At 40.1% G+C, this 22,598-nt stretch overlaps 1 protein-coding gene across 1 annotated transcript in view; it reads left to right on the plus strand.

Moving 5' to 3' along the window:
• Positions 1-22,598, plus strand: part of LOC307037190 (cytoplasmic phosphatidylinositol transfer protein 1-like) — a 63,807-nt gene that overhangs the window by 35,298 nt on the left and 5,911 nt on the right. Inside the window, exons 2-8 of the mRNA XM_079677968.1 lie at positions 7,289-7,437; positions 10,326-10,414; positions 12,996-13,003; positions 15,759-15,830; positions 19,829-19,924; positions 21,591-21,746; positions 21,980-22,043. Coding sequence (XP_079534094.1) covers positions 7,289-7,437; positions 10,326-10,414; positions 12,996-13,003; positions 15,759-15,830; positions 19,829-19,924; positions 21,591-21,746; positions 21,980-22,043 — 634 coding nt within the window. The remainder of the gene's footprint in view (positions 1-7,288; positions 7,438-10,325; positions 10,415-12,995; positions 13,004-15,758; positions 15,831-19,828; positions 19,925-21,590; positions 21,747-21,979; positions 22,044-22,598) is intronic.

Below are 22,598 nucleotides of genomic sequence, written 5' to 3' on the forward strand. Positions count from 1 at the left end.
CGGAAGTCCCCGGAGTTGGGGACCTTCCGAGTAAATCGCCAGAACGCCGACACCTCCTCATCTCCACCGCTCCCATGTTTTTTTTATGTTGCCATAAGTTATTTTCTCTCCATTGGTGCTAATAATGCTAAAGCCACAAATACAAAGGCGGCTTCACATAACTTTTCAGAGTTTTACGGGGCTTGGTTTGCAATTCGCCCAGCCAATAGAAATTGGTACTTTTTTGGTATCACCTCTCTAGCAGGCACTAAAAATGGGGGTAAAAGGTCCCGGCACTAAGTACTCTTTTTGGTGTGAACGCAACATAAGGGGTACTAACGGAACTAAACGGGAAACGTACGGGGAAAAGTACTCCGGTGTGAACGCACCTATTGATTAATGAGCAACAACAAACCAAGGGCCATGTCATCAGTCAAATCAAATAAAGACGAGGCAAGTACCAGCCTCTTTGTGCCGGCTGCGTCATGTAGCTTATTGATCAATCACGCCGTGAAGATTTCAGAAAATAATTCCGTGTACTTCAAGAGTACTTCAGCTCTGCAGTGTTCTCTGAAGTGATTGCCTGTTTTGCTTCAATGGGGGGGAAATAACAACGCTATTCAACTAGTTTGTATAAGCTGTCCTAATATGCCACGGTCTACTTTCGCCTGATGACAATCAAGCACATTCATTATGGTGTCATCAAACTTTTTTTAAATGATTGCACCGACACTCCTAGAAGGCTGTGATCATTTATGCACGCCCCTTGATATTTTTAATAGATGATGTCCGCTACAGCTCATATATGACTCAGCAAAAGGAAAAGGACATCTCTGGTCTTAGCTGACATTAAATCAGACGGATGTCACACTTTGCTGACTCTGTAACTCTCTATGCTTTTATGTCTGTCTGTCTCGACCGCCCTCAACTTTGTCCTCACTCTTTAGCAAAGGATTCACAAAAACATCCCTCTGCTTTCTTTCTTTTTAGTTCCATTTGTAGCTTGTCCTCTGAATCTTTTTAATTAGGGCTGTACCAAACATTTGGAAGCTTCAAAGAACTTAATTTATAACGTTGACATTCAAATCATAGAAGTAAACATTTGAATGCAGTTTTTGTTTTTAATGTCATTATGGCAAAGTCAACATTTTAGACAGTTGTGGTGAAAGATTGGGCTTCACTATTACAAGTTTTGTAATATTTGTAGTATTCGATTCCAGTGGGGGCTGTGAAGAATGTTTTTCTGATTTGTGTTGAAAATAACTTGAGGTTGTTTATAGTCCATAAGTCTAACTTTATGGAAAAAAAGATGAGCATTAGCAAATTCACAACATTTTGAGAAGCGTTCACTGCACTCTGCTGCTTGCTAGGAGCAAAAAGGGATGCATGCAGCAAAGGGGTAAATTCATAGTAAAGGGCATCCTGTATTTAATTAGAGGACTTTTCTAAATCTTTTGGGGGTGTGATGTCATATAATAAAATGAAAAGCCCCTTAATGCAAAAGCATAAATATGAGCTTTAAACGTAAAAGCACACAGCCCTTCTTTAAATGTACTCCACTCTTCCCTCATTCTGTATGTAGCATGGAGAAGAGGGATGGAGAGCCATCTGCATTATTTACAATAGCTCTTAACCTGGCAGGCTTGGGTTCACCATAGCGCAGAGCTGTTTTTAGAAACGCTGCATTTGCTTTCGAGCCTTCAATGAGAAAGGTGAACTTTTCTCAATGGAGCTGATGTGGCTGCAATTGAGTAGAGAAGAGACTAAAAGAAGATGTTATGCAATTAGTTCTGGCTGTCGCAGCATACTCGGTAAGGGATAAGAGTGGTAATGTCATAACTGTGGCTCATATATGGGGCTGCATTATTAAATGAACACACAAATGGGCAGAAAGCTTTTTTCTTTTTTAAACACTGAATTACATAAGCTTTTATAATAAAGCTCTACCATGTTTGGATTCGTACATATTTGAAAGCGTGTACATATTCAGAGCTAATCTTCTTGACATTCTCTGTAATTTATTTATTCAGAATGACTCTGAGCTGTCTGAGGGAACACTTTACAGGCAGACTGTATTAAACTTGTATTAGAGTAAACCAAGTCTCATCACTAAACACTAACAGGCTATCCCTGTATGAGTACAAGTTAACACAAAGATTGGTCAATAAATGCAGAACTTTGGTACTCCTGCAGGGTGTCCGCGGGGTCTTGAAAAGTATTACAAGTTGATCAATTTAGTGAAAATGAAGGCTTTTAAAAAGTATTAAACGGCATTTTCCAAGAAGTATATAAATTGTCCAAAGAGGTTGTATTCTACAGTTATCCTGAATGTAATCATTGCGTAGGTGTTTAGTGTGATTCTGTGTCGTTTATTTATGGCATCCCGTTGGATTTGACGTCATCTGAACAGGACATCGCACGCTCACTGCTTGATAACGCGCAAATTTCCGTTTACGCCGGTTGTTAAACAACCTCGTTATGGGGAAATGCAAGTTTGCGTCCAAATGGTTGGAAGATAAGGAGGAAGGAAAATCCATACTGTACATAGTAAATGTGAGGTAAAGTGTGTCGCCAATGTAACCGGTTAGAACTCAAAGTGGCGATGAGGTCTTAAAATGTATGGGAAGGGTCTTAGAAAAGGTCTTAAAGGTATTACATTTGACTTCAGGATTCCAGCCCTACACTGTTTGCAGGGCTGATCCTGCCAACATTCAAATTGTCCTTTTGGTGCACTGTGGGTGTTGAACATGTCCCTTTTCTTGCAACATGACAGCCCTGAACTTCACTACCCCTACTAACTATTGAACTTTTGAGCAGCTGCTTTGTTCTGCTTCACTGCTGCTCAAGTTGATTTGGGATATTTCAAGCACAAGTTATAAAATATATATAACTGTAAATAATATAAGTGTTGTTATTAAATTGAATGACACAAATACTTGTATGGCTTGTACTCGGCACATCGCCTACTAAACTAATGCCATCTTTCCACTTAAAAAAAAAAAAATTGTTTTAGTAAAAAAGCATCTAAAACCTCCTGTGCGCTTTCTGGTGGCAAACATACGACAAAGTTAGCAACTGAATGTATTACAATAGTGGAACATTTAGCAGCTGAAGACTAAGACAGATATTTATCTCAAGAGTTGGTTGAGACCAAAAACAGAGCTAAAAGAACAAAGAGTGAATATTGGACTTACATTTATCAGGTTCACCCTACTTTCTGGTTTTCTAGAGAATGCAAGCACAAGAGTGGTATCGGAGAATTTATAAACTATTGTTCAAGTAATTTTTTGCTCTGGGTGAAAGCCGAAAAAAACGTTCAGATGTGTTCTTGTACTGTGTCTCTTTATAGCTGTGACTGTGTAAACAATTTACAGCCTGAAACACAAGCAAACAAGTTTTTCTCAGATATGAACCTGCTAATGTATCTCGCTTTCGAGTCAGGTTTTTTTTCTCAGGCAATCTTCTTTAGTCCAAGTATTCTGTGTGTGTGTGTGTGTGTGTGTGTGTGTGTGTGTGTGTGTGTGTGTGTGTGTGTGTGTGTGTGTGTGTGTGTGTGTGTGTGTGTGTGTGTGTGTGTGTGTGTGTGTGTGTGTGTGTGTGTGTGTGTGTGTGTGTGTGTGTGTGTGTGTGTGTGTGTGTGTGTGTGTGTGTGTGTGTGTGTGTGTGTGTGTGTGTGTGTGTGTGTGTGTCCTTTTCTGACACCACAATCATACATATATACCAGAGCTGTGGCCTTGAAGCGAACAGATACACAGGAAGTGAGTCATTGCGCTTCTGCCCTTTCAAAGTTTTGCAGTGGAACTAATCTACAAAACCTCAAAGGATACAGGGCCAAGGTATTGCCGATGTGTTTGTGACCTTTTAATGCAAAGATTGTGGAGATAATAAGGCAGGCGTTTGGTGATGTATTGCTGCAGAATGTTTGTGTAGAAAACCCAAAGAAAACCAAAGTTTGTGGTTGACACAAACACAAACTTTAATGAAATAATAATGCTTGTTGATCACAGTACTAAATTGCATTGATGCAAGGTTAGTTTTTGTGTGGACACCTGTATCTATGTATTGTTGGTTTGACTCCCTGTGATCTGAATCAGGTTTGAATTTGCACTCTGTTTTTAAGATTTTTGCAAGCTGGAATTTAATGGTAGTTAATAAATGGCCAAATGTAAACCATAAAAAGCAACTATATAAATGGGGATTGTAATTATCTGCACCTACAATTAATCCAAAAATAATCTAAAGCTATTTTAGTTGATCACTTTTGGCCTTCTGTTGCCTCTTTGTGCCGGTTGTTGGAGTCTCCATTGTTCAGATGATTACACTCAGTTGGTCACTGTATTAACTATGATCATCACTGCATCAGAAACACACTAAGACTCATTCTAAGCAGGGAATATATTTCGGTGGTAAATTTAGGAAAGGTGAATGAGAAAACATTTTAAACAATAGCTACAGTATCAGTTATTTTGGCAAATGCGTTTTTGGCAAACATTTGCATTCCATTATAAGCACAATTGATCCTCATGCATCCACTTTGAGATGGACAGTATTACCAATCTGAATTAATGATGTCATATTTTAGATCAAATATGTTGATGGTGCAGCAATCCCTTATTAATGTGGACATGTGTTTTTTATCAGATACATTCGGCTGGAAATAAGCTCTTTGTAGCTATTTTTATTTGTATTACAAACGTTTAGTTTCTTTATGTTGAATAAGTATTATATTGAATTGTGTGTTATAGCTTCTTGGTTTTAAATTATTCCAATAGGCTCCACTCTTTTACTGGCTTGCAGGGCTTTACATAATTGTACATTTATTTTTAGCAAATATCTGTCAAATCTGTGTATTCATCAGATATTTGTACCAGCTAAATGCTGACACTATTCTAGCCCCTCCCATGTGAGCTATTTTAGGTGAGCACCTTAATTTTTACCCTTGTCATCGTTTTATAGCTCAGCCAACAGCCGTGACAGGTAAAGGTCAAGGAAAGACGAAATGTAGAATCAAAGGGAATAGGGTTGATTTCTCTTTCCTTCATTACCTGTGCCCTTTACTCTCACTTCTGAGATTTCGCTCTCAACTCATCAAACAGATCACAAAGACAGCCTTCTTCCACCTCAAAAACATCGCCCGTCTACATCCATCCCTCTCTCCCACTTCTGCCAAAACCCTCATCCACGCCTTCATCACCTCCCGTCTGGACTATTGCAACAGCCTCCTCTATGGTTCACCTGCAAAAATCCTCAACAAACTTCAATATATCCAGAACTCCGCCGGCCGTCTACTCACCCACACCCGAATCCGTGAACACATTACACCCGTCCTCATCAAGCTCCACTGGCTCCCCATCCCCCAGAGAATTCAGTATAAGATCCTCCTGATGACGTACAAAGCCCTCCATAACCTGGCCCCATCCTACCTGACTGACCTCCTCCACAGACACACTCCCACTCGCTCCCTCCGCTCTGCCACTGCCAACCTCCTTTCCCTCCCCACCCGGACCAACCTCAAGTCTTGGGGCGACAGAGCCTTCTCCGTTGCTGCACCCACCCTCTGGAACTCACTACCCCAATCCATCAGAGATTCTTCCTCCCTCACAGCATTCAAAACATCACTGAAAACCCACCTGTTCAACACTGCATTCAACCACTGACCACCCCCCTCCCCCCCTATTTTCTGTTTTGTTGATCTCTTTTTTTATTTCTTTCTTTTTTTTTCTTAATTCTCTATCAAAGCGTCTTTGAGTTTCATGAAAAGCGCTATAAAAGTCCCATGTGTTATTATTATTATTATTATTATTAACTCAACAACATGTGCAGAGAAGAGGACCTTATGAAATAGCCGGTAACATATACATTCATCACCTGCCATCATCAAACTATCTTTTCTTGACTCTTTTTTTTGTACTCTCTTTCTTACAAAGATGTGCTGTACTGTCTCTTTTCTGTGTCTTTTATTTCATTTCAGCCCCTCCTCATTAAAACTCTCCAACTCCATATCAGCCAGCTCCTATTTCTCCCTCTTTGAAATCCTTCATTTGCTTCTACATCTTTCCTACCTCTTTCTGCGTCTTTTGTGACCTATAGCAGCTTCTGATTTAGAATATGAAGATAATAAGCACACAAAAAGGGCTGCCTTTTATTTCTTGAATAAACTGAACATGCCGCAGGGCAACTCCAACTCTAAGCTGTTATTGCAGAGCATTTAATGAACTGAACAAGGTCCAATGTGTACAAATGCCACTGAGACATGGTTATTAAAACAGAAGCAGCTCAGCCGGAAAGCCAATGCTAGTCTGGCTTTTCATTGAAGAAGCATTACTGCGGCAGTAGCTGACATGACTTTGTTTCCTGACCTTTTCCTCAGCTAAGTCTGGAAACTAAGACAATACATAAACAATGAGTTGACTCAGGGCCAATCAGACAGGCAGTACATGGACAAACTCATTCAAACATTTTCATATATCCTGTTGAATAGTTGCTCCGTTGTCATAAGGGTGCAAATAAGTTACATTTGTATAATATTTCAAGGTATGTTTGTTCAATGTTTTAGTTTGTATCATTATTTGTTAAATATAAACTGATATTCTAAACTTCGTAGAGGAAAAAAACATGCTGAAAAGGAAATTCTAACATTTTGTGATGGCGTTCACATCAGCTTTGGGTTTATTTTGATGGTGTGTTATTTACAGAAAAGGCCCTTAAACATTTTCTGATTATAAGTCCTTGATCATTATAGGTATTTATTTTGATATTCATGCACTGTCCTCCTGTTCTTATTATAATTGTTGCTTGATCAAAAGTAAGTGAATTGTAAAAAGAAAATAGTAACCTTTGATCTAACTACAGAAAGAAGACTGTTGCATTGCTTTTCCTGTGTGTATTATTCTTGTATTTCAGTCTTTGTAGAATTGCGTGTGATTTGAATGTATGTGTGCACCGTTTTTAGACAACTCTAATATACTGTTGAATGTGCATTCTGTTACTGTTAGACTAAAGAACCAGTTGCCTTTATTCAAAATATACCTCTATTTAGATGCCATAGTTACAAGGCACCTTTTTAGATGTATTATGGGCTGTGGTTATTCAATACTTTGAGTAATAATCAATGCCTCGCATTCAAAATGTCGGTTGAGTAGTTCATTCTTGACTTTGGCAACATCAGTTAAGAAAACACTTCACTGCAGTATGTCCCAAGCCTGTTACACTATTTACTCATGTGTTATGGGTAAGCTGCAAGTTTCTTGAAGGGATTGTTTTCAGGCAATAGTATGTCATTTTTCTCTCTCTGTGTTTTCTCTTCCAGTACCGGATTGGGCAGCTGTACATGATCAGTAAACACAGTCACGAGCAGAGTGACAGAGGGGAGGGAGTGGAGGTCGTCCAGAACGAACCGTATGAAGACCCGGAGCACGGCCAAGGACAGTTCACAGAGAAACGAGTCTACCTCAACAGGTCAGTGGAACGCGTCGATTCCAGTATATTGTCAAACCTGCAACCATTTAAAGTGTGTTCAATTTTTCGTACCTTTTACCTTTAGTCTATTTTACAAATTAAATCATTAAGCCGTAGCTTGTTCATTATTTGTTTTCTATATTTTACATATTATTTGGTCAGAATCCTTTGGTTCAAAGAACAAATTTAGTTCCTTTCTGAAAAAAGAAGGTGGGCAGAACAACTTGGGCCACTGTGAAGAGCACCACCTGCTGAAACTGTCAACAGTAAATTCAAATAATAGGGTACCACAAAACCACAGTATAGCATTATATATATATAGTAAACACTATAGAAATGAGCTTGGTATCAACTTGTGCTTTAAATGATACGTTTTTGAAAGTTTTTTTTGGCTCATGGTCTTAAAGGCTTGCTCGCCACCAGGGACTAGATATCATATCTCTGAACTCTATCACTCAAACATCTAATTTAATCCTTTAACCTGCCTTGACCCAAAGCTGGAAACACCTGAATTCAATGTGTAATAAACAGTTTGCATATGAACTGTCTGAGATTACATTGAGCCATTGCATAAGGCTGCAAAGGTTGCAAACACGTCACTGCTGCTCACTACATGTTGTTAGTAGCAGGTTTTCCTGAGTCACGTATGCATCACACTTACATCACCACATACTGATGCATCTCATTGTGTCCCATGCAGCTGCACGTGTAACTCTTCCACACGCAGGTTTGACCCACGTGAACTAAACGAAGATGACGGTGAAAAGGGTGGAGAATGTGTGGAAAATATAAAGATAAAATACAACGAAAGTCTTGAGAGAAAGGAAAACATAAGAACAAGAGAGGGAGAAAAGAGAGGGGGACAGAGATGTTGTAGGCCATTTGGTTAAGTATAAATACCTGTGTCAGCGTGCGCCATGCCAGGGAACTCATTATGCTGAGTCAGCACAGCTCTGCTCTTCAGAGGAGAGAAGAGGGAGAACGAAGAGGGGAGAAAACACATTTTAAGTTGGGCAACTATATTCAGTAGGTATATGCAAAGTGCTATGTATGTAATCAAATATTTAAGAATCAAAAACAAGTTCCAGAAATTTCACATTTAACCTTTTGGGTAGTTAAATATATGATGGTTGGAAAAACAGAGAAATGGAAGTTGTTATATGGACGTTTTCAACATGCAAGAAACACTACAGCAATGTCACCTTCTGTTCTATGTTTAACTCATGGCCTGTTCTATATTTCACAAAACATCTTTGTTTTTACATTTCTTCTCATAATGAGAACTCAAACGTTTACTTACAGCTCCCAACTTACTGACCTTTTCAGAGTCGCTGACGTTTTGTTAAAGTCAATTTGTCATTTCTCTGGTTACACTCGAGATGAGCCTAACACAGCCTGGTTCCTCTCACACACCCTTTTAAAGAAAATTGAGTTGGATCTTTTAATTGGACATTATGTATCATAACTAAACCATGTACATTCAACTGGCCATCTGGTTCTGCAAATAACTGAACATTTAGCTCTGATTCACCAGCATACAAGTCAATCTGGACTTGTTCTGTCTCACAGACCTCATATTGGCCCTCACAATCTGTCTTGAGCTGTGCCTCATTATTTGGATTCAACCCGTCCGACCTTCGCATGAATTCCATGTCTGTTTTTTTCATTACCTCCATTCATAAGAGCGTTGAGGGGATAGTTGATTCATTGAACAGAATAAGGAGTTACTTTTCCTTGGTATGTGTTTAACTAAAAGGGTATTTTTTCTATTCATTTAAACTCAAAACAAATGCCAGCTTTGGCATGATAAACTCAGAGCAGCCACCCACCACTCGCACGCCTGGCAACGTGGGCCCCGTCACAGCAGCTATTGGCAAAGATCTTTTGAAGAACAGGGAGGGATTGGGAGAAATCAACAGATGGAGGTGTAGGAGGAGAGGCAGTCTCTTTTGTTGGGAGGGAGAAAGAGGGAGAGAGTGTGAGTGAGCCTGCCAACACACACACACACACACACACACACAATGTGATGGTCGATGGCTGTTTTTATTCACAGCCGTCGTGTGCAGTGGGCGCCATTTTTATCCTCCTCAAGGAATGGTTTTCCATGTCAATCAAAAGGAGTGGAGATGGAGGCATGGAACAGGAAAGCTTGTGCACTTCTGTGTTCGACATGTCTCATAAATAAGTTCTCAAAGCAGCCTCAGTTAGAGTTCAATAGTGCAGGGTGCACACATTGGCAGTATATTGAACCTCTATGAACACGTGGAAATAATTGTAATGATAAATATGCTTATTTGTGTTCTTGCCGAGAGTCTAATAACATTAATACGAATCTCATTTCTTTATGGTACATTTGAAACTGCTGCCTGCACCCCGTGAATTTAGCATAAAGACAAAGGACAAGGAGAAAAGGCTACCCTGGCTCCGTCCGAAGGTGATAAAATGTGCCTCTAAAACTCTAATGAACACATTATATCTTGATTTGCTTGGTGCAGCCTGTAGTCTTATCCAGCATGAAAGTGACTGCACTAAACAAGAAATAGCACATAAGATCCCCACCCAACCACCCTTAGTCCCTTACATTGTGTTTTGATCTTCAGTTTAGTAGGTTAGCCCTTAAAAGTGTTAAGGTACCATGGAGATAACCTGCTGTGCAGAGAAACAGCCTATGCCTTTGATCTCCTGAGCGAATCCCCTGAACCTGAAAGTTGTTTTCGCACTGTTCCTCATGTACAATGATCCTTTACTGTGAGCAGATTTAATGTCTAGTAGAACAAGTTTCTCATGATTGCTGCGATAGCGGAAGCAATTTCCCTCCTGTCTTCGCTGCTACATGCTCACAGTCTCTCTCCTCCCCTGTTGCTGTCTGTCTCAATGTCTCTCTGCAGTAAATTACCCAGCTGGGCTCGAGCAGTCGTTCCTAAAATCTTCTATGTGACGGAGAAAGCATGGAACTACTACCCTTACACCATAACAGGTGAGCATACCGAGTAAATGTGTTAGTTGGACTGTCAGCTATCAATCTTTTCTAGCTTTTGTTCAAGGGTCAATACCAAACATATTCCTTGCACACTCAAAACTCACATTTAGCCGGGTTAGGTGCTGTAACAATAAGAGATACTGACATTTCTACCTCTCATGTAGAAATATGGGGCCGTATTCACAAAGCATTTTATCTTACCGCTAGGAGTGCTCCTAACTCGCGCTAAAACATTTTACGGAGGAGTTTTTTCTTAAAAGTTATTCATAAAGCCACTGAGACCTACTCATACTAAGGATACATCACTAAGAGTGAACTAAGAGTGACGCGCCGTTGCTATGGATTACGTCGATTCTCGTGCATGAGTTTAGAAGCGGTCAGTACGGTGATTGGTTGTTCAGAGTAGGCTAGAAATGTATCCCTATCAAATAGTTATGGACAGTGCAGTTAGCAGAATACACGCATGATGACAAGTTTGTGCAGACCACGATAATGACGTTGTGTATGCACGTTAAAGAGAGAGAGCAAACAATAAAAATACGTACATTTCATTAAATCAAGGAGAAGATTAAAAGCACCCTGCAAACTATTATCCAATGAGCATATTTCCAGCACTTAAACACTTTCAATAACAGCCCATACCGCCGTTCAAGTCCCCCTATCATGATGAATGAAAGTGAAGACAAAGTTAAACGCAAGTGACACCCAACTTGTACATGGTGCCTCTCAAAAAGCTGCCTCAGACCGCTCTCCATTAAAATACGCGAATCATGGGTAGATCCAGGCCACTTTGCAACAACATCAAGAATGTTAAAAGTTGCATCAAAAACAATCTGCGTGTTGATGGAATGTACTTTCTTTCTATTGACGAACACGTCCTCATCTTTTGATGGCGCAATTATTTTTATGTGCGTCCCGTCAATAGCACCGACCACACCGGGCATAACTGCATTGCCATGAAGTTGGCTTTGATCCTGTGTAGTTGTTGATTGTCCAAAGGAAACCGGATAAACTGTTGGATGATATGTGGTCTAGAGAGCGCGTTGATTGTTTGGTTTATGGCACGGCTGACTGATGGTTGCGATATTCCTAAATCGTCGGCATTGCAAAGTTGCATTTTCCCTGTTGCTAAATATCGTAGTGTTGCCAAACATTTTATTTCCGGACTAATCGGGTTATTCCTGTTAGTCGGGGATGTTATTGCATCCCGCACTAATTCCACAACAAGTTTGATACCCTCACGATTTAGCCTATATCTCTTGATCAATTCACAGTCTTCCATTGTCTCCAAAACATTTCGTCTCGCAGCCATTTTCAGATTCTTTGTAAATAGGTCTTACTGAGTTAGGAGTCCTCTCGAGGACTTTTAAGCTCTCCTAAACTTAGGTGCTACTTTTAGGCCTAAAATACTTTATTGCTCTTAGTGAATAAAATTAGGAGTCCTAAATTTAAGACTGACACGCCCATTATGTTTAGGACTTTCTCCTAAATTCGCCTGTTAGGAGCTACTTTTAGCCCTAAGATCCTTTGTGAATACGGCCCATGGTCTATAATAGCTCGGGTTGAAACAGTTTAGTACTGCTATCGTATGATGCATAACACTCCTTCAGTTTATCATCTTCTTTCAGTCAGCCAGAAGTTGTTTTTCAGTCAAATCACAGTCAACAGTCATCACTCCGCTTGGTACAAACACCACTGCATTTTTTAAGGGAGTTTGGAGAAGCTTGTGAAACGAAAGTATGACTTTTCTACACTCAGGGAGAAGAGCCATTTGTACCACATGGTCCAAGATCGCGAATCACCACTGCATTTTTTAACACATTTTTAAAAGAAAGGAAAGAGCTTTTCCAGCAAAGTCCCTGAGCAACTTCAGACATGTGCTATTTAATTCAGGAAGCTCAGAAGCTCTCTTAGCAGCTACTCAATATGTAAATGATCCAGGATATGTGAGGGTTTAACATGGATCTTTGTCAGGATGCAGCAAAACTGGAAATATGCAGTTTTATAGCAGTCTATGCAAAATGTAAATTAAATGTGACCCCTGAAGACAAAGGATCAGAAGGATTTTGTAGCATGGATCAATAAAGTGTATTCTTGTTCTCTTAAAGGTCATAGTATGGTCATCGAGAACAGCTCTTGATACAAAACAACACAGTGTGGATTTCACAAAGGCCTTTTATGCTTACACACTCAACTGACTGTCAATAGCTTCCGATAATTATAGAAGTGTGAAAAGGATAAACATGTTATTGACATGAAAACATGTTAAAGCTGACATAAATGAACATGTTTACAGTGTGGATGTGAAGCAAATGGTTTCTATTCATGGGATTTCTGTCATGCTCAAATGATCCTGATCTGAAGGAGAAGTGTAAGGACCACAGATAAAAGGGAATGTTCTTTTTGATGAGAGCAAATTACAGAAAAGTAGATGAGAAATTCACAAATGAGGGGATGATGTGAAGTATCAGTTCATGTTTCTCCTATATATTGTTTCAATATTGCAGCCTTCTCATTTCCTTTTTCATGTGTTCTGTCTCTGCTCTGACCTGATGCCATCCCACGCCTCGGTCTGCAGAATATACAGTAAGTATCCTTTATGTAAGGCACCAGAGTAACACTGATTATTTTTTCACAGGTGTATTATAGTGTAACATAACATAGTGTGTTGAATAAGACTTTACTGTAATAATGTTTATCCACTTAATCAGAATATTGGCAATTATAACCTTTAAAATGTGTAATGGTGCTTACACCGAATCACCAATCTGCTGAACCAGAAGACACAGAGCAACATTAGCATTCATAAGTAAATGTAAGTCACTTTAGCTCTTTTCTGGTCTACTGTACCAACAACTCCTCAGAAGAATATACGTATATATATTTTTTTATTTAACCTTTATTTAACCAGATAAAAGCATTGAGATAGAATCTAATTTGCAATGCTGACCTGGCCAAGAAGGCAGCAACGTTACACATAACACATAACACAGACATATAAACTACAGAGAACATACTGTAACTAAGAAGAAACCTTAATATCTGGTGCTTTATCTGTCAAATCCTCCACTAAATGTATCAAGATGCTAACTTTCTATTAGGGCATGACCAAATAGTATACAATGTCTTTTATGAGTGCTATTTGCTGAAAACACACACACACACACACACACACACACACACACACACACACACACACACACACACACACACACACACACACACACACACACACACACACACACACACACACACACACACACACACACACACACACACACACACACACACACACACACGATACGATATACTTTATTGTCCCCGTAAGGAAATTTGTTCTGGACTCCGTCCTGCAGTTCCGCATACATGTACATATACAAACATAGTAGACATTAAGAGACACACACACACACACACACACACACACACACACACACACACACACACACACACACACACACACACACACACACACACACACACACACACACACATACACACACACACACACACACACACACACACACACACACACACACACACACACACACACACACACACGATACGATATACTTTATTGTCCCCGTAAGGACATTTGTTCTGGACTCCGTCCTGCATACAGTACACACACACACACACACACACACACACACACACACACACACACACACACACACACACACACACACACACACACACACATACACACATACACACATACACACACACACACACACACACACACACACACACACACACACACACACACGATACGATATACTTTATTGTCCCCGTAAGAAAATTTGTTCTGGACTCCGTCCTGCAGTTCCGCATACATGTACATATACAAACATAGTAGACATTAAGAGACACACACACACACACACACACACACACACACACACACACACACACACACACACACACACACATACACACGATACGATACACTTTATTGTCCCCGTAAGGACATTTGTTCTGGACTCCGTCCTGCATACAGTACACACACACACACACACACACACACACACACACACACACACACACACACACACACACACACACACACGATACGATATACTTTATTGTCCCCGTAAGGAAATTTGTTCTGGACTCCGTCCTGCAGTTCCGCATACATGTACATATACAAACATAGTAGACATTAAGAGACACACACACACACACACACATACACACACACACACACACACACACACACACACACACACACACACACACACACACACACGATACGATATACTTTATTGTCCCCGTAAGAAAATTTGTTCTGGACTCCGTCCTGCAGTTCCGCATACATGTACATATACAAACATAGTAGACATTAAGAGACACACACACACACACACACACACACACACACACACACACACACACACACACACACACACACATACACACGATACGATACACTTTATTGTCCCCGTAAGGACATTTGTTCTGGACTCCGTCCTGCATACAGTACACACACACACACACACACACACACACACACACACACACACACACACACGATACGATATACTTTATTGTCCCCGTAAGGAAATTTGTTCTGGACTCCGTCCTGCAGTTCCGCATACATGTACATATACAAACATAGTAGACATTAAGAGACACACACACACACACACACATACACACACACACACACACACACACACACACACACACACACACACACACACACACACACACACACACACACACACACACATACACACGATACGATACACTTTATTGTCCCCGTAAGGACATTTGTTCTGGACTCCGTCCTGCATACAGTACACACACACACACACACACACACACACACACACACACACACACACACACCAGAGGGCTTGTTTTGGTTAATAGGTCTGATCTGTGATTGACCCTGAAAACAAATGAAGGTTTAGCAGAACAAGCAGACACATTTTTCATTTCATTGTGAGGAATGTCAACAGCATTATTCACACCACTTTAGGGTGCAGGGACAAAAGGGGAAGACAATAATGCTGTATGAATCAGTGAAGACTCATTCGAAGATTACCGTAGTTTTGAAGCAAAATACTCAAAAGACTTGAATTGTCTTGGCGTTTGCCAATTTTGACAGGGAGACAGCAAATGAACAGCAATTGACTTATCACGGCCTGAAGTTTTGCACAAGACAATGAGGAGTAACATAGAAAGAGAGAAAATGTTCCTACAGTAACTCTTGAGTGTTTAACACTTATTTATTTACTATCTAAATGTGTAGTAATGCAGTCAATCACACAGCCACTGCCATGTCATAGGATATATGTTTTTGTGGTTAAACATCTTTGTCTCTCTTGACCCACAGTGCTCATTCCTGCCCAAGTTCTCCATCCACATAGAGACAAAATATGAGGACAACAAAGGATGCAATGACAATGTGAGTACATGTGTGTATTTTCTGAAAGAAGCTTTGAGTAGTTGTTTGGGGGGGATTCGGGTCTGTTTCATAATGGTTCACTCTGAAAAGGAGTGTGATAGGAGTCATTTGTACATACAAGTGCATGTTGTGTGCGTCCAGACAATGGATACATGGATACTACTATTTCTGCAATACACTTTTATCAGCCTTAACATGCCCAGTCAATAAACCAGTCTGGCTCTAACTCCCATATCAATCTCTCAGCTTAATATGCATCTGCAGCATGTCTGCTGTCCCACTTATACAGAAATATGTACATCAAAATAGGCCAATTTGAAACATTAAATGTCTCATAGCAGACATATGGTTGAAAACAAGACCTCTGCGGAGGCTAGATGAGTAAAACCGTTTCAGCAGATTTGGCGAATAGCAGACCCTCATTTGCAATCCCTTCGCATCCTAATGCCAACTATACCATGTGCCTTGAGAGTCTGCCAGAAACTGCTCCACTTGTTGGACAGCTAATTCAATTTAAGCTGTTAGCCTCCTCACTTTCTTTCCCTCGGTATTTTACTCCACTCTCCAGTTTATAGGAGCATTAGTCATCAAATGAAAGGCTGCCATTGCCTGGACAGTGATGAAGAGAAATGGAAGGGGAGTGTGCAACAGACAAATTGCTTTAAATATATCATGGTGGGCTGCCAGCAGGTTAATGGGACCAAGTCTTTATATTTGGCTTCCAAATGTCAGGGATTTTAGTGACTGTATAGGGGAAACATTTCTTCCAACTTCACTCAAATGTCCTTGAGTAGTTTGATGCATGTAGGGACAGAAATGGACGAATGTCAGGGTGTCCATGTTGCGATGCTTGGATTGACACGACAGAGTGGCACATCAAAACAATTTGATTAAATCTAAAAGACTTTGCTTGCAGTAAATACACTGAATAACTGAAAACTGAGACCAAAATCACAGCTCTGTTTCATAAACATCTGTTTCTGTGTGTAAATGTTTAGATACCAGACAATTTAAAGACATGTGCGTCATCCAAGCTGATGTATAACAGGGTCACATTGATGTTATTGTAAACACGCACTCACTAAATTCATTGATTTAATCATACAGCTGCATGACTTTTTGTAGCATCTTCAGAACAAGGCGCCTTGCATGTTTTATGACATTGTATAACCATGAGCGTGTGAGAACATTTCCTATAAATGATGCTGTGAAATAATATGTGTGCAGCTGTGTTTTACATAGCACTGTTTCTGTGGATTTTGATGGTATACCATACATCTGTCCACTCCGGGTGGCTTGACTCTGACAAGCCTCAAGTAAAAAAAACTGAAAAACAAGCACTCACTAAGTGCAAAGGATTCAGAGATGGAGGAATGAAAAGGAAGGAATGGTGCAAGTCAGGGAGGAAGATTGGGGATTTGTGAACAGGAAATGAGTGGGCGTGTGAGAGTGGACATCATGCACCGTTTGAAGGGGGCCGGACCTGAAAGTACATGACATGCAAAATTCCACTGTACTATCCAGTGTCAGACACACATGTGTATGTGCCCACCCTCATACCCCAGTCACACTCACACATTAAGCTTCAACATGTGTCCTCAGGCCTCTCTCCGAGGACTCCTGACCTACACAGCAGGCAGAATAAAAAACATGTATTTTTTCTCTCTTTTCTTTCGCCTTTTCTACTTGTTCAACCTTCGACACACTTTATGTTTTCACCACATAAGTCATGCAGACTCAACGCCACGCCCACAATAGAGACAGTAATGAGATGTTATTACTAAAGGGACTCATGTAAAAAGCCTTAAACATTCATGTGTGCCTCTGCAGTGAAACACACTGAGATCCAATATATTCCTCAGATCGCCTCTAGAGGAGTCATGTGTTTGGAATTTTCATGAGGCCAATCAAAAAAATCACAACCTCCAAAATGAAAATAGCTTACTCGACAAAACACGTCATTCGCGGCTTTCCTCCTGTTGGACAGAACATCCATTTGGCAGTAAACTTATGATTCTGGAAAAATATTATTATATAAATCTTTCTTATTTCATTCTCTTACAGATAAGAGACAAATGTAAATGTCCCCTCTGTGTGACGAATAAAGGTATTCTGATTCTGATTCTGACAAGATTGGCCTGTTTTGTGTGTATTTTCCCTTTAGAGGATAATGGGATGCAGTTAGATCCATGTGTTTATGAGACAGTGATTACTATCAGACTTCAGTAGATTCCCTGCTTTGGAATTAAAGGACCATCTACTGCCTGTTTTTTGTCTTTGCTGTATATTTTCACTGGAAAACTGATGAAGTTAAGTTTGTTAAGAAATGCTGGCCTTACTGCATGGTTTTAGCATTGAGTTGCAGCTCAGAACAACTATACTTGGATTGATCTTTACGAGTGATATTTGTAAGATTTGTTTTTTGAAGTAGGAGCAGAAATGTAGTTGGTGACAGGCACATGTAGGAGTGTTTAGTTTAGTTTATTTTGTTCTGGCATATTCAAAATGATCCTGTATGGCCTTAAGGGGATCTACATCCACAGGTCAAACCAAGGTTATGTGTTACTGATCGGCACTGGGGAACTGTTATCGTTCGTGTGTTGTCTTTTTATTCCTTATCTTTTTTTCACCATCTCACTCTGCCAACAACTTTCTCTCAATATGGCCTCACATATGGGTGGTTAAGAAAATAGAAACCATTTCTAAAAAGAGAATGTAGGCTAAAAATGTGCAGGTAAAGCCTTTTATATATACCTCTAAAGATTTACATAAAAACTAAAGTGATGCGAACATCATAATTCTATCTTTTTAACTTTATTTTCAATTCCCCATGTTTCTTATTTCATTTTATAACCTTTCCTCCTTCCTTTTTTTTGCCAGTATTCATTTCATTTTATTCACTGTGTTCCCCTATTTTCATCTTCTCCATTTTCTCATCACTTCCTTTCCTCTTATTACACACCATCTTTGCTCATGCCTTCCTTTCATTGTTTACCTTCTCTCTCTCTCCTCTCTTCCACGTCTCCCTTTCTCCCTCTCCCTCTCTTCCTCCCGGGCTCCATGCATGTCACTTGGCTGCACTCATGCATGCTGACATATCAACCTTATTGTGCCAGCAGTGCGCCTCTACACTGTAAATGACAGAATGCACCCTTGGTGGGGAGGAAATAAAGAAAGGAGTGATAGAGAGATAGAGAGATAGAGAAACACAGGGGGAAACCGGGAAGGTAAAGGTCTGAGGTGTATCTACGGAGAGAGAGTGTACATTCAGACAAAGGCAAAACTCAAACAGAATGGAAAGTTATGTAAAGACAAAGTAACATGAGCTGCATTAGCTTTGATACAAAGTTAAATACATAGATCCCTTGACTTCTTGTACATAAGATATACAGTAATGAGGATGATTTTTGGGTACCTTTATCTGTTTTTCATATTATGTCATTATGAGTGGGTGTATTAGTCTATACATGGTCTGTGTGACAAGGGCTGCATTGATGAATGAACACATTTAAATAAATGCATTGACGTTAAAGTATGTACGTTCATTCTTGATTCACAGTAGTAAAAGGTCCATATAATCAACAGAATGATAACGAATAAAGAATAATAAAGAATCTTAAAAGCAAAAAGCAAATAAGAGTGTGGCACACTTGTTTTATCAACATATGACACACTAATTGGAACCAGTACTGTGTCATCTGGCACAATAACAAAAATGATATGGGCACAAAGCACCACCTAATGGTTCTTTAAGCAAGTGCAACACACGTTTCGGCAGTTTGGCTGACGTGAACGAGTGATAAGATGCAGGATCAGTGGTTAGTAACATTTCAAATCATTTCCATCTTTTGGGTCAAGCAGAGAGGCAGTTTTTCCAGCCACATAATGTTGGACGTAACCTTGGAAAAGACACATTTCTGCAATGTATATTTATTCGTAAGAAGTCTACTCTCAGGCAGAGACTTCAATAAGCTGAACGATCTGTTTTCTGATTTCAGATCTTTGACACCGAGCTGAAGGACCAGGAGAGGGAGGTGTGTTTTGTCGACATTGCCTACGATGAAATTCCCGAGCGCTACTATAAAGAGTCTGAGGTGAGAGTGTGGAGTTGTGAGTGGGTACATCTCATTGTAGTTGAGAGATAACACTACTGGAGAGGTGTAAGTGTAGTGTTGATTCTGTTAATGCTCTAAGAAAATGTAATCTTAACACAACAGTATAAACTCTGTCATATTGTGATCTTACCCTGATCTAAATATTTGTATATCCAATCATGTGGAGTGAGAAAGCTCCTATTAAGGAAGATTTTCACAGAAAAGATTATAGTAAACTTGATATTATTATTTAATGTTAAATTTGATAATTATTCAGTCCCAAACTTTGGAGAACTCAATCCATCTGAAGGCTGCATTTGATGCTTTATACCAGGGGTCGGCAACCCCTGGCAGGCGTGCCAGCATTGGCACGCGGCACCGTAACCAGTGGCACACTAGGAATAAGTGGAATAAGTGTGCAAAAATATTTAAATTGTATTTTCGGATCCTGAACGAGACCGCCGCCAGAGCGCGTCTCCCCATTACCTGCAGAAGGAAGCCATGCACGTAACGCAGCCCCGCTCTCTTTATCTCCAGGTGACTTTCTGCCGCTTTCCTCCGTGGTGCAGTGCTGATCGTTTCACCACGGAGGAAAGCACTTCACTAATTGCAGTACCCATAAGGAGCTGTACAAATGCCGCAGTTTTTGCGTGGCTGTGTATTTAGTTGAAAGCCCAGTGGCGATCTGCTCATCTCTCATCTAAATAATATGCTACAAAGGGGCGGACTGGCCATCTGTGTGTTGAACTTTCCTGTCGGCTCCCAGACCGTAGTCGAGGAGGGCAGAAGCAACAAGCTTCAGGTTCAATAACCCACTTTAGCTTAAATGACTGGAGAGAGGCGAGCTCTTCTTGGGAGGCCGTTGCATTTATTTAGCTGTTCTTCTGTTTCACAAAATACATCCCATACCTCTGTTTTTCTGCTGCTTCGTTTCACTTCCAGAAACATACACGTTCCCTCACTGTCGCTCTACCATCCACAAACACACATGCACAAGCCACACCCCTCTCTCTCTCTCTCTCTCTCTCTCTCTTAAAGGGACAGCGATCTCATCTCACTCTGCATTAACCTAATATCATAACATGTGTGCTGTGGAAAATCACAGAACGGACGATCGCCCTTATTATTATGCCGTTTAAACCAATTGTTTAAATGTTTTTGTTAAAGTTGGCATCATGTAAGTTGCACTGACATGATGTCCACACACTGCTTCACCGCAGCGAGGCTGATAGTTGACGAGCGTCAAGCTCCTCAACCCCCCCCCCCCCCCCCCCCCTTTTGATAATTCTCGATCGTTGGCACGCTGATAAACTTTTTTTTTTTTAAGTGGCACTTCATATGAAAAAGGTTGCCGACCCCTGTGCCTATCCCATTTCACAAAGCATTTATCTGAAATCGAAGCCTTTCATACTTCAGATTCTGTGAAGTGTGAGAGCTGGTAATTGTCTTCGGAGCTGTTGATAACAGACTGCCTCAGCTCTAATGAGTAGAGATTCTCAAAGGACCAGGGGGGTAAATGCAAATTGTATTTAATACTGGCATTCAGTCGTCCATGTAATATCAGGTTCTCCCTTACGCCTCTTAACTGGGATGCAGAAACAAAATACCTTAAGGTTTAGGTTAATTATTGTAATAACCAATCTGTTAATTTTCCTAAAAATCACAGGACTTGCGATATTTCAAGTCCGATAAGACGTCCCGGGGGATTCTGCAGGAGGGCTGGAGGGACACCCAGGAACCTGTCATGTGCTCTTACAAGCTGGTCACCGTCAAGTTCGAGGTGTGGGGACTGCAGACTCGTGTCGAGCAGTACGTGCACAAGGTGAGAGTTCACCTACAAGTTAAATGCTAGATCTTGCATTGTTTTAACCTTGGCTGTAAGTTGCAGAAATAAATCTTTACATCTGTACTTCTTTGCTTGGCTAAATTGATTTAATTTGGTCCGATCCCCCAACCCAGGTCTTTCTAATCTTAAAACCCCAATACTAGATGGTTTTTAAGAACAATATGAAGCATTTGTCACTATTTGCTGAGCGTCACTGTGTTGTGTTGCAGGTGGTTCGGGATGTGCTGCTGCTTGGACACAGGCAGGCTTTTGCCTGGGTGGATGAGTGGATCGGTAGGTCTATCAGACTTCATCCAGTTAATTTACTGCAACATCACACATTTCAGTCATTAACTATTTTTTATAACAAGTTACCAAGAGACATTCCAAACACAATGTCATTAACGTTTCCCATATAAACAACATATATTTATAATTTAAAACATTTCTTTATTGTTGTTATTACTTTTCTTTGAAATGTAAGCACTGTTATAGCTAATTAGATTTGATGAATCACTGTTAATAAATGTTTATTTACAAGTATGCATGAAAAATCACTCCACCTGCATCTATTTTCTCCTTGCTGGCCGTGCTCATTCTTCTACAGCATCTTGGTACCGTGACTAATCCCAGAATGAAAAACTGTTTTACATGAAACATGCATCCTAAAGTATCACTCTTAATCACATTATTTCATGTTTGAGAAATTAGTATATATAATTTGATGTACAGTTTAGTACGAGTCAAGAGAGTCTCAGTGATATATGTTTTATATTGTTTTTTTTAATCATTTTATCTATATTTAATTTTAAAGCTGAATATAAATTCTAAAAAAAACTTTAAACAAAA

Source organism: Notothenia rossii (genome assembly GCF_949606895.1).
Source record: "Notothenia rossii genome assembly, chromosome: 1".
NCBI lineage: Eukaryota > Metazoa > Chordata > Actinopteri > Perciformes > Nototheniidae > Notothenia > Notothenia rossii.